Genomic DNA, 11005 nt, shown 5'->3' with positions numbered 1-11005 from the left:
TGAACGAAGCGCAGGCCGACGGCCGCGCCTACCTCCGAATATTTCTCGAGACGTTCCCGTACACATCATTTGGGCTACACCCCCCGACAAATCCATCCCAACGCCTGCAGGACTCGATGATCTACGCGCGTCATACCGCGCACGAGCAGGACTCGTCAGTCGTGCTGCTGCAGAAATCGAGGGCGGGAGTTCCTGTCCTCAAGATACTCTGGCATTTGGCTACGTACCAGCGCCACCACGGCCACCCATTCTCGTGGTATATTCGAACGAGAACATCTCTCAGCCATTATTTGACGTTGAGGCAAACTAGGGGGGACAAAGAGTCGTTTTGGCTCTCGTTTGAGCTCGGCCAAGTGCCATATGCGTTTTCACCATGGGCAGCCAGTGTCGTGGCCAAGCCGGGCGACGTACCTGCCCACCCCGACACCCTGTGCGGGAGCTTAGCCCAGTTTGTCCCAACAACTAATGCCAACGACCCCGCCGTGCTGTTGTTTGTAAACGGAGGGGACGTGATCGACATTGTTGACACGGGGACCGGAGCAAGCGGGGGCCATGACTGGGACGGCCGGGGCGCCCAGTTGCTCGCGGATATCCCGCACCACGTGACGCCACGTCACAAGCGCCACCCGACGCCAGCGTTTGGGTTCCGCGGGACGTACGACCAGACGTGTTTGATTGGTGACGGGGCGACGGCGCTGGACGAATCGTTTCACGAGTTGGCCAGTCGACGCATTCGATGGGCGGTGGACGTTGCCAAGAGGATGGAATGGCAGGCAACTATAGTGCATACATAAACTAGGCATCTCCAACACACGCCATTATTGTGGATTTATATGTCGAAATGATGAATCCAGTTGCCGAAAGGAAGGGGGGGGGGCGTTCCGACCTGCGGAGGAGGGGGTGCGAGGGTCGTTTAAAGACTTGTTAAATTTTTGCAAGCATGGTGTTCGTCGGGCATCAGTTTCACCGCCACAATTAATGAACTCATACTAACGGTCATTATTTCATGAACCCTACTTCGGAGTAGTAGTGTACAGTACCAGGGTACTAAAAAACGTTGAGCATTCGTGAAGTAGTTGTAACATCGATATGACTTTTGCTGATAAGTCTCTGCTGGAAGGCACACAAAAGGTCGTGTACTGTACAGTAATCCTACCGACGATGGCGAGAATGGATGGTGTATTGATTGCCTAGCCGAGGCTCGTAATCTTCGATTTGTTATACATAAACACAACTGGAAACAATTCCTCGGATGGGTCCACAAGATTCACCACAGATGGGCATCCATCGTTCACAGCAAACTCAACATGCCGTAGCGCACGTCGAATTGTCACCACGTCGCCTGCTTGCAAGCTTGGAAGAGCCAGGACTTGGTCGTTTTTTCTATTGAAGGCCCCCGTTGACTTGTACAGGTAGCATCTCGACATGGAGGATCCGGAAGTGACGTCGATATCCCTGGGGCCAAGGCCGATACGCCATTCACCGATGTCAGTGTCAACGCGGACTTGAAATGTTCCCATTAGCGGCTCCATGGCAACGGTACACTGCCACTGTGCACCACTTGAACCCATCTGAATCGTTCGCAAGTCTTGCGATAACTTCATTTTTGGACCATGCACTGTACGATTCCATCGCACAGGTATCATTTGCGCGGAGACCCCTTCGTCAAGCTTCAAATACTCCAGCATCGCCGAAAACTCGTCCCTCTCGACGGAAGTCAATCCATCCAGCGACATGAGCTTTCCCGTGCGCAGAAATATAAGCACGCGTCGAAAGAGAAGGGGATCCAGGTCCAAGAAGTTAGGGTCGCCGTCGGGTTTCCATCGTCCAGACCCCAGCAACGCGTGAAAGTACGTGCCTTCCCCACGCAGCAACGTATCTTTGGATACGTTTGGAACGTTGTGCCGCCAACGTTCAACGTGACAAGGTTGGGGTGGCGGTCTACATTTTGTTGAATGCGGGCTTCGAGCTCGGCCCACGCGATCACTTTCTTCTCCAACACACCCGCTTCTGCATGGGCATGGCTAAACGCTGTGTCAATGGCGGCTGCCACTTTCGGTTCCAACGCGTGTAGGTCGGCATTCAGGTGGTCAAAAGCAGTGCGAATGGCTGTTGCCACGTGGTTAGCACACTGGGACCAACGAGTTTGCCATGGCAGCGCAAGGCGAAATGACAAGTGAGTGAAGATTCCAACTGCCACCCACTCATGGGACGAGGTCTAACGACCGTTGTTCAAACCTCAATGCCCTAACACGTTACTTCACCTGTACATATAACCACGCTTTGGAATAAAGCTGATTGTACACTCGTGTCGTCTTTTGATGAGGTGATGCTTCTGGATGTCACCCGCCGACCTCTGGACGACGCCACTGTACCTTGATACAGGCACTTTGTTCTTCTACGACCGCGTCCTCAACTTCAACTTTTGGCTGAACGAAGCGCAGGCTGACGGCCGCGCCTACCTCCGAATATTTCTCGAGACGTTCCCGTACACATCATTTGGGCTACACCCCACTTTTCGATCGACCCGATCATGCCGCGATTTCCACGACATTCCCGCAGGCCACGCGGGGCATCGTGCTGTCGCTTCATCATCATGCGATGGTTCCCATCGGTGCGTCTCTCGTCCGTGAGCTACGATCACTGGGAAACAAAGACCCGATTCAAGTCATGCACTGCCTTGCATCGGAGCTGCCCGAGGCGGACCGAGCGCTGCTGCTGGATATTAAGGACGCTAACGTGGAAATTATCGACGTGTGCTCGTTGATGGTGGCGGCGGACTTGCTGACCGCGGAGGCGGCGACAGATTTTCAAAACTACTGGCTCAAGCCACTGGCGGTGCTCGTGACATCTTTTGATGAGGTGATGCTCCTGGACGTGGACAACCTCTTCGTCCGCGACCCCGCCGAGCTCTGGACGACGCCACTGTACCTTGATACAGGCACTTTGTTCTTCTACGACCGCGTCCTCAACTTCAACTTTTGGCTGAACGAAGCGCAGGCTGACGGCCGCGCCTACCTCCGAATATTTCTCGAGACGTTCCCGTACACATCATTTGGGCTACACCCCCCGACAAATCCATCCCAACGCCTGCAGGACTCGATGATCTACGCGCGTCATACCGCGCACGAGCAGGACTCGTCAGTCGTGCTGCTGCAGAAATCAAGAGCGGGAGTTCCTGTCCTCAAGTTGCACTGGCATTTGGCACGTCGCCTGGCTTGGCTATATTACGACACTGGCTGTCCATGATGAAAAAGCATACGGCACTGGTCGAACTCAAACGAGAGCCACAACGATTCTATGTCCCCCCTAATGTGCTCGACATCAATGAACGGCAAAGACTAGGTCTACGAGAATGGTTGGTCCTGGTGCATCAATAGTTGGTTGCGCGTAGCTAAGTGATAGCGTTAAGGCTACTACGTTATCACTAAGCTAAGCGCAACCAACCATTGAATGTATCGTCGGGAGAACACCTTGGTCTCGCGAGAGGACATCTTGGTAAGCGAAAGGACACCTTGGAGCGACCACTACATATGATATATTAAACGTTTCTGGCTAACATTTTTGTAACGTTAACAAAAGTTATGCTCTAAGGCACCCTCGAAGCTGTCGCGCACTGTTAACAAAGCAAACCAATATCGTTATTTTTACCAAAACTACCCAAAAATACATCCAATATTTGGCAACCCCCCCAAATTTGATCAACGCGCCCTGTCTATTATTTATTGACTTTTTATGGCGACGGGTGAGAGGAGAAATGCGCGTCTCGGGTGCTGGACGTGGCGCCATCTCTTGTGGCTGCTCTGGCTAGGCATCGTGGTCACAATGGCCTCGACATTTGGCCTCATCCAGCGCCACTGGACGTACGTGCCACCCGTGAATTTAGCAGCGCAAGCCGCGTACGCGACCAAGTTCCCCAACGTCACGCGCGGCATCGTCATGACGATGAGCGATGCCATGGTACCCATCGGTGCGTCTCTCGTGCTCGAGCTTCGATCACTGGGCAACTCGGACCCAATTCAGGTCATGCACTGCCTTGCATCGGACCTGTCGGCTCGATCGATCGACATTTTGACCGCCACCGACGCCAACCTTCAAGTGGTGGACATCTGTCGGGTCCTCCTGGACGCCGACCTCCTCCCCAGCGTGGACATCGCGAGCGAGTTCCAAAGCTACTGGCTCAAACCACTTGCGTTGCTGCTGTCGTCGTTTGACCAAGTGATGCTCATGGACGCAGACAACATTTTCCTTCGCAACCCGAGCCTGCTTTGGAATTCGACGCAGTACACGGACACAGGCACGCTGTTTTTCTACGATCGAGTGATTCCATCGAACTGGGGACTCAATGAACAACGCGGCGGTGTATCCTACCTGTCGACGTTTCTCACGCAGTTTCCATACCATTCGTTCAATCTCACGGCCCCGAAATGTCCTTCCGAGAGGTTACGGGGGTCAGCCATGTTTGCCCAACGCACCGCCCATGAACAAGACTCGTCGCTAGTTCTCCTGGACAAACGTCGAGCTGGCCGCAACGTCCGCAATATTCTGTGGTACTTGACCACACATTTGCGATTCAAGCAAAGCACTCCGTTTTCACATGGGGATAAAGAGTCGTTTTGGCTTGCTTTTGAGCTCGGGCAGGTGCGGTATGCGTTTTCGCCGTGGGCTGCCAGCGTCGTGGCCGCCCCAGGAGACATGGAAGCCCACCCTGAAACTCTTTGTGGGAGTTTAGCCCAGTATATCCCAACGTCGAATGCCTCAGCAGTGCTGCTATTTGTAAACGGACGCGGTGTGATCGATGTCACAGACGTACTGGACAGTAGGGGCGACAAGATGCCGAACGACGCCACCACGAATTGGACAGCGCGAGGGGCGACGCTGACGGAACGCATTCCGCGGTATGCTGTGCCTAGATACACGAGGGACCGAAATACATCCAACCTCGCCTTGTTCGACCAAACGTGCTTGGTGGATGCCCACGCTACCGCCATATCCCCTGCCTTTATCGACAGAGCGGCCCGCCGCATTCATATGGCGGTGCAGGTTGCATCGAGAATGCAATGGTAGCTAAAACCAGTGATTACTTTATGCAGAAAATCCCATACAACTGAAGTGCAATCTACTAACTATTATTGTGGGTTGTTCACTCAAAATTTCCTCCCGTTGTTGAATGAGTCGCCGGACCTTCGAAATTTCATATAAAACGAAGTTGAAGAGGTATCTTTGTGACGACTACGAACAATCAATCTTTTTAGCCAATCAAATTGCAACCTGCATTCTTTGTAGCCAATCATACTCCTTTGCTCGATGAATTGGCGATTTCATCAATCCCCCAAAATAGGTAAATATGACTGAAAAGCACAATAATAGTAGTATTACGAGTATTACGCAACCCAACATCAACAAAATATTGTTGATTCGGTACAAATTTCCAGACCCTTTCGAATCTCGCCGCTGATTCGAATCACGAATCGACGCTATTGGCTAGGCCAATTTATTGAGGATTTGATTGTTCTTACAGAAAGGACACTTATATTATTCAACCAATCAGAGCTCCTGCTTGATTCAATATTGATATAGACAAACCACGCGAATATTGGAAGTTTATAGCGAATATTATTGAGCAACCTTTAACGTCATAACATTATAATAAACACAACACTCGGTAGACCTATTTCCTCATCCTCGCTAACTTTATCAAGCTTCAAGAGCTAGCCACTGTGGAGCATAATGTCAACATTACCCACGGTGTCGTCGACTCCATCGGGAGCAGCGTTTCCATTTGCCTCTTGCCCGCGGCGGTATGTCGCCGCAGCGGGCTACGCCTTGGCAAACCATGGGAAGTTGTACTCGTGGTCGTCCTTGACGTCATTGCCAAACTTGCTTAGCACGTTGATCAACACATCGCGTCCTTTGAGTCCCAGCGTGGCATCGTCCGACTTAAAGATGTCGTTCCACAGCTTGTAGTACGCCGTGAACACTAGTTCCACTCCACGAGGGTCTTCCGTGTCGTGGTACCACACGTCGTAATCCTGCATGCTCAAATACGCCGCCATGGCGATACAAAACGCATCTTGAGGTTTCTTGGCCGTCAGAAGCTTGCGCGACGCGGCAATTTCTTTCTTGTACACTATCATCATGGGGTACGACGACGACGTGTCGAACATGGAAAATCCACTGTCGTCGTTCCCTGTGACTTTCATGATGGTCTTGTTGATCTTATCCGCGCGGGTGAACGTTGCTTTGCGCGGCACCTCCACTTGTTTGGACGTGTCGTTTGCGGGGGGCTCTTGACGCTGGCGTTTGGCTGGTCGTTCGCCGCCTTCATCGGCCTCGTCCTCATCCTCTTCGTCCTCTTCTTCTTCGTCGTCCTCGTCGCCGCTCGCAAAGTCAATCACAGCACGGTCGTTCGCAAGGAGCTCTTTGGCCGTCGGGGCTGCGTCAGGCGTCGCGGCCTCGGCTGTGGTGTTGGTTGTTCCCGCCATGATTCACCCTCGCGCTCAAATTGTCGTTTTAACCAAACCAGAAATCCCCGCTTACTGGTAGTTTGGTTAATTATCATCCAATCATTGCTCCTTTGCCTGATTTTTCCACCAATCAAACTTATTCGTGTTCGAACTTATTTAATTACTACAGTAGTACCTCGTGTTTGCATGTGAATATAAATTGGCAAATTAATTTCGTCCTCGTGCTTTTGACGTTGAAGTCTCCAACCTGGCAACAAACATGCTGTAGGCAGTGAAGTGGCGGGACCGATGACTTACAGTGGGCATGTCATGGCAATCGTTCTTGACGATGAAGAGGTTCATTAGCGAGGGAAATCGCCTCGAGAATGCCGGCTGCCGCCTGTGGCACATGCAGCGATTGAATCGCCTCGCCGCCCGAACCGACGCGGTCGACGACCCGCACAACGACATCCTCCGCGCAAGAGCGTCTACTGCAACTTTACCTCGACGACGCTGTCGTGCAATAGATGTTGCCATGATGTGTATTGCGTTCGGTGCTTTAAGCTCATCCATATGCGAGGACGTTTCGCTCCACGTCCACCTTCCTCCAGACAGGTTTGTCATGTCCTCGCAAACGTCGTGATATCCTGCCATGTTACAGTATGTAGTCGAAAACAACAACGTTTGTCCCCGCAGCAATGGCGCCGCCATCCTCCGACCCAGCCGCAATCGTCCCGTTGTCGTGCAAAATGTGTGGGAACACAACATGGATGCGCTGTTCCAAAAGGTCATGGCCACGAGTTCACAATCAATCTGCCCAGCGACATGGAGGTATCCCACCCACTTCCATCTCCATCTGGTCACACCATAGAACATCCTTCGTTCTCTCATCCTTCTCATCGTTGTTGCGGTAGAGTGCCTACCGCACGGACCCCCGAGTGCAACACTTGCAAAGACCCCCACATAACCACCCTGTGCCCCTGCTTTTCAACCTGCATCGAGTCATCGTATCCGTGATTCCCCCATTGTGGCGACGGACTTGCAAACTGCCATCGCGTTGTGACACCGAGTGTCCCGTATAGTAGTAGTGGAATGCGCGTGGAAGATCATGGACAAGGCCGTGTTTAGTAGACAAGGACATAGTAAGCCACGTGTCCAAGCAACGATCGATGGATCGATCGATCATGACGGACGTGTGTAGGAAGTTGGTCGAGGATGGGATTGAACGCAACGACAGACACGTTGTTCCGTCAAGTGTTGACGCAGATCGTGCTTACCATACGCACGAATGCTTTGTCGTGCAAGTCATCTTGCTGTTTGAGACCCACGATCATTTGTATGACGAGATGGTGTTGGTTGTCGTCGTTCTTGGTAGATAGATTGCCGTCGGTAGGTGGTCGAGATGGAGCTCATGTATGGAGGAGACGTCTTCGATCGGATTGCAGATAAGGGTCCCATGTCCGAGCACGAAACCGCCAACTTCCTCTCGCATCTCATCCAACGCATTGACTCTTGCTTGAACAACGTCGTGATGTCAAGCGGTATACCAGGATTAATAGCTTTATTTTGCCTATTACTACGTAGTAGTATTACTATTAATACTTCGAATTTGACAAGTTGAACTGATATCATTGGCTTATTTAAACCAATCATAAGGTTGGTCAGAATGACCCATAATCTCTCGGTTATGATTGGATACAAGAAACTTCGGTAGGCCAACTACACTGTAGCATATGGTACGTCGAAGGTAAATATAAACCGTACCGGTACTTGTATTGAGTACCAGTAGACATAATGGCCTAGTCTACTAGTGTGACGTGGGATGCATGCATTGTCAACAAGCACTTCCATAATGCCGTTCGACAGACATTCAAGATCATCGCCGCTTGGGTTGGCAACGACCATCGTTGCTTGAACTTGTGCACTTGTGAATTCACAGCCTTCGAAATACCGTAGGTGGGCGTTTCAGATGTTTCCATATTTGCTATTGTTGCCATGACCGCCGCCGACCAACTCGGAAGTCCCTTGGGTGGCCGTTTCTGGCCCGTGACCAAGAAGTATTGGGTCCTCTTTGCGGTGCTTGGCACGGTCGCCGTGTGTCTGTACTCGACAGGGACCGAATGGACTCTGCTCAACTTACAAGCGACATCGTTGTCGGTTGGGGTGCACAACAAGCCGCATGCCCTGAACCACTTGACCTCCTCTGGTGATTCGCTTGGCGAGACAGCCAACGACACGCCAGACAAAAACACGACGTCTAGTGTGGAGCCGAGCAGCTCGCCGCCCCTGCCAGCCCCATCGACAGCGCATTCACCTTCTACCGCCACCACCCCCTCAACCGGGGAGCACATTATTACACGTGAGCACGTGGCCATTGTCGCGTATGTGCCCCCTGGCATGCCCAAGTTCGTTCGTGAAGCGCAGCACATGCTGTGGTCATCTTGGAACTACTCCGTCCATCAAGTGGACCCCTCTACCCGCGGCAACACGGACTTGATCTTTTTTGCGCACCACGACGTGGTCGATGGCATGCCCGCGTCCTGCGTTCGCCTTGTGGACATCTCGCACGCACCGTCCAAGTCCTCGTCGACGTCGTCGGCGGCGGACCGATGCTACGTCGTCGAGCATACGCCACCGGCAGACGCATACTGGCACCGGTACAACTTTATGTTTAGCTTGTCGTTTCTGGCCGAGCCAGCGTATGAACCACTACTTATGTCGTACGACCGACTGCTGCGCACCGACACGGACGTGGTGATTACGCCGGCGTTCCTGACGTTCAGACCTCGGCAATTTGTGGTCGGGCGAGGCGGGTACATGATTGAAGAGTACACGAAAACCCGCATCAAACAGCTCGCGACGGACCTCCACATGACCCACCAAAGCCTGTACAACGTCGGGTCGACCTGGTTTGGCAACACGTCGGTAAGTTGTTCCAGTTGCTGGCAACGTTGCACACACACACACACACATGGACGTTAGGTAACGTTGCTAATGGTGCCCAAGATGCTCGACGTGGCCAAGTTCATTCTCGAAAGCCCGAAATATAACCAAGACGAAGGGTTTCCAAGGTGGCACCCCAATGTGGCGTCCATGTATGCCGGTGAATTGGTCGTGAATCATTTCATTCCCAAGGAAAACGTGTGGGTCAATCTCGATAGCCTCGACATCAACTGCAACGGCCACGAAAAGACGGCCGACGTGTACCATAGCCACTGCTGGCCAGGTATATATATCACTGTTTGTATTGGCGATATATATATATATATATCATCACTGTTTATATTGATGATTTGATGATGTTGCAGGAGAGTACCAAGGGTACTTTAAAAAGTGGGCGTTCGAGCGAGGCGAGTACACTCCCGTGACGTTTCCCCGGGACAAACTGGACATTGCAGTCATCAATGATTACTTTATGGCGATGGCTGTATATGGCTATTAACAATCCATGCACTTGAGCATTTCGATTGTCCAGTGGAATCGACGAGCGATCCCCACTACTGTATTCCCAGACCAACGCTTAACCTTATGCTACAGTCCTTTTGCGGTTGTTCACTGTCAGCAAACACTTCACTACATTAACGATTACCAGTAACAGTACAGCACTACTGTTAATACAACTACGTATGTAGTACTAGTAATAGTAGTACTTACTTACTATACGTATAGTAGTACTATATATGTTCCAGACCACTTTTTCACGATTTACATTCAATCAATTTTGTCAAGGCTTTGTAGTTGACATATATTGTGCTTTGTGGCGTGGTTTCTCGTTGGAATTTGCATCGATTTGATTGGCTACTTCAGATGAGCTCAAAATTATTAACCAATAAAAACCTTCTAAATGAAATTCAACCAATCAGATCGATTGTGGATCGGTTTGATTCGATTGCACCCCCCAAATTTGTATCAAATCGACAATACTACAGTAGTAGGCATTCTTTTTTTAAACTGTAAATAACCACAATCTGACTGTGAATGTGAATTCAGGCGACTGTTTGTACTAACAGTAATTTTGTGGAAGAGATATCCTAGAAAGAAAAGAGGAATGATGATCAATTTTCACCGTACTAGTCAATTCGTTTTGATAAATAATATCTGATCTAAGTGTTGAATTATCCATAGATAGAGGTTTTGGTTCACATACGTGGTACAGTATAGTTTGTCATAAACTGTATAATATTATAGAAATTGTACATAACAAGTACTGGGACCAATATAAGTGGGACAGAGGTAGTAAGTACTAGTATTGTGCTTTTCATGTAGTTTGCCCGTTCTTTAACTGCGTTAAACAACCAGACGTTTAAAATAATATAAGCCCTATTGAATATAAAACAACGCTAAACACAAGTTCTGCATTTCAGCAGAATAAAACAACCCTTACTTTATTTCAGCTGCTAACGTTAACTAATCGAGTTGCAGCACCAGGCCAACTTACGCCGTACAACCACCAGTTCATCACGATGCATACCGTATTAGGATGTGAAATGGGAGTACTATACATCGTGTAGTCGTAGTGTGCCCTTGCCTTCCACGTACAGTGCTAACAGGTTAGAGCA

At 50.6% G+C, this 11005-nt stretch overlaps 7 protein-coding genes across 9 annotated transcripts in view; 5 read left to right on the top strand and 2 right to left on the bottom strand.

Moving 5' to 3' along the window:
* The window catches only part of H257_07068 (hypothetical protein), a gene marked incomplete at both ends in the record, with an annotated part of 2181 nt that extends 1387 nt beyond the window's left edge, over nt 1–794 (top strand). Inside the window, 2 exons of the mRNA XM_009832488.1 lie at nt 15–256; nt 311–794. Of these exons, the coding sequence (XP_009830790.1) occupies nt 15–256; nt 311–794 (726 nt within the window). The remainder of the gene's footprint in view (nt 1–14; nt 257–310) is intronic.
* Nucleotides 795–1190: 396 nt separating this feature from the next.
* Nucleotides 1191–2208, bottom strand: H257_07067 (hypothetical protein; the record flags this gene model as incomplete). The annotated part of the gene is made up of 4 exons (XM_009832487.1): nt 1191–1550; nt 1638–1941; nt 1980–2109; nt 2175–2208. 4 exons carry the CDS (start codon nt 2206–2208, stop codon nt 1191–1193), a joined length of 828 nt encoding a protein of 275 aa, XP_009830789.1.
* Nucleotides 2209–2601: 393 nt separating this feature from the next.
* On the top strand, nt 2602–3249 carry H257_07066 (hypothetical protein; the record flags this gene model as incomplete). Its single annotated transcript, XM_009832486.1, has 1 exon — nt 2602–3249. One exon carries the CDS (start codon nt 2602–2604, stop codon nt 3247–3249), a length of 648 nt encoding a protein of 215 aa, XP_009830788.1.
* A 456-nt stretch (nt 3250–3705) lies between these two features.
* On the top strand, nt 3706–5126 carry H257_07065 (hypothetical protein). Its single transcript, XM_009832485.1, has one exon. The coding sequence runs from the start codon at nt 3736–3738 to the stop codon at nt 5065–5067; it is 1332 nt and encodes a 443-aa protein (XP_009830787.1). The 5' UTR covers nt 3706–3735; the 3' UTR covers nt 5068–5126.
* Nucleotides 5127–5596: 470 nt separating this feature from the next.
* Nucleotides 5597–6485, bottom strand: H257_07064 (hypothetical protein; the record flags this gene model as incomplete). The annotated part of the gene is made up of 1 exon (XM_009832484.1): nt 5597–6485. One exon carries the CDS (start codon nt 6483–6485, stop codon nt 5820–5822), a length of 666 nt encoding a protein of 221 aa, XP_009830786.1. The 3' UTR covers nt 5597–5819.
* A 203-nt stretch (nt 6486–6688) lies between these two features.
* H257_07063 lies at nt 6689–7783 on the top strand. Of its 2 annotated transcripts, XM_009832483.1 has the most exons (4): nt 6689–7061; nt 7115–7277; nt 7361–7588; nt 7648–7671. In XM_009832483.1, the coding sequence occupies exons 1-3, from the start codon at nt 6772–6774 to the stop codon at nt 7526–7528; spliced, it is 621 nt and encodes a 206-aa protein (XP_009830785.1). In that variant the 5' UTR covers nt 6689–6771; the 3' UTR covers nt 7529–7588; nt 7648–7671. The 2 variants fall into 2 exon arrangements, with proteins under 2 accessions (XP_009830785.1, XP_009830784.1); XM_009832482.1 differs by having other exon boundaries at nt 7361–7783.
* A 624-nt stretch (nt 7784–8407) lies between these two features.
* Nucleotides 8408–10046, top strand: H257_07062. Of its 2 annotated transcripts, XM_009832480.1 has the most exons (3): nt 8408–9371; nt 9429–9672; nt 9755–10046. In XM_009832480.1, exons 1-3 carry the CDS (start codon nt 8442–8444, stop codon nt 9886–9888), a joined length of 1308 nt encoding a protein of 435 aa, XP_009830782.1. In that variant the 5' UTR covers nt 8408–8441; the 3' UTR covers nt 9889–10046. The 2 variants fall into 2 exon arrangements, with proteins under 2 accessions (XP_009830782.1, XP_009830783.1); XM_009832481.1 differs by having other exon boundaries at nt 8408–9672.
* The last annotated feature ends 959 nt before the right edge of the window (nt 10047–11005 follow it).

Source organism: Aphanomyces astaci (genome assembly GCF_000520075.1).
Source record: "Aphanomyces astaci strain APO3 unplaced genomic scaffold supercont1.14, whole genome shotgun sequence".
In the NCBI taxonomy this organism is placed as follows: Eukaryota; Oomycota; class Saprolegniomycetes; order Saprolegniales; family Verrucalvaceae; genus Aphanomyces; species Aphanomyces astaci.
Note: the sequence above shows the minus strand (reverse complement) of the source record. Positions and strands in the feature narration are given on the sequence as shown.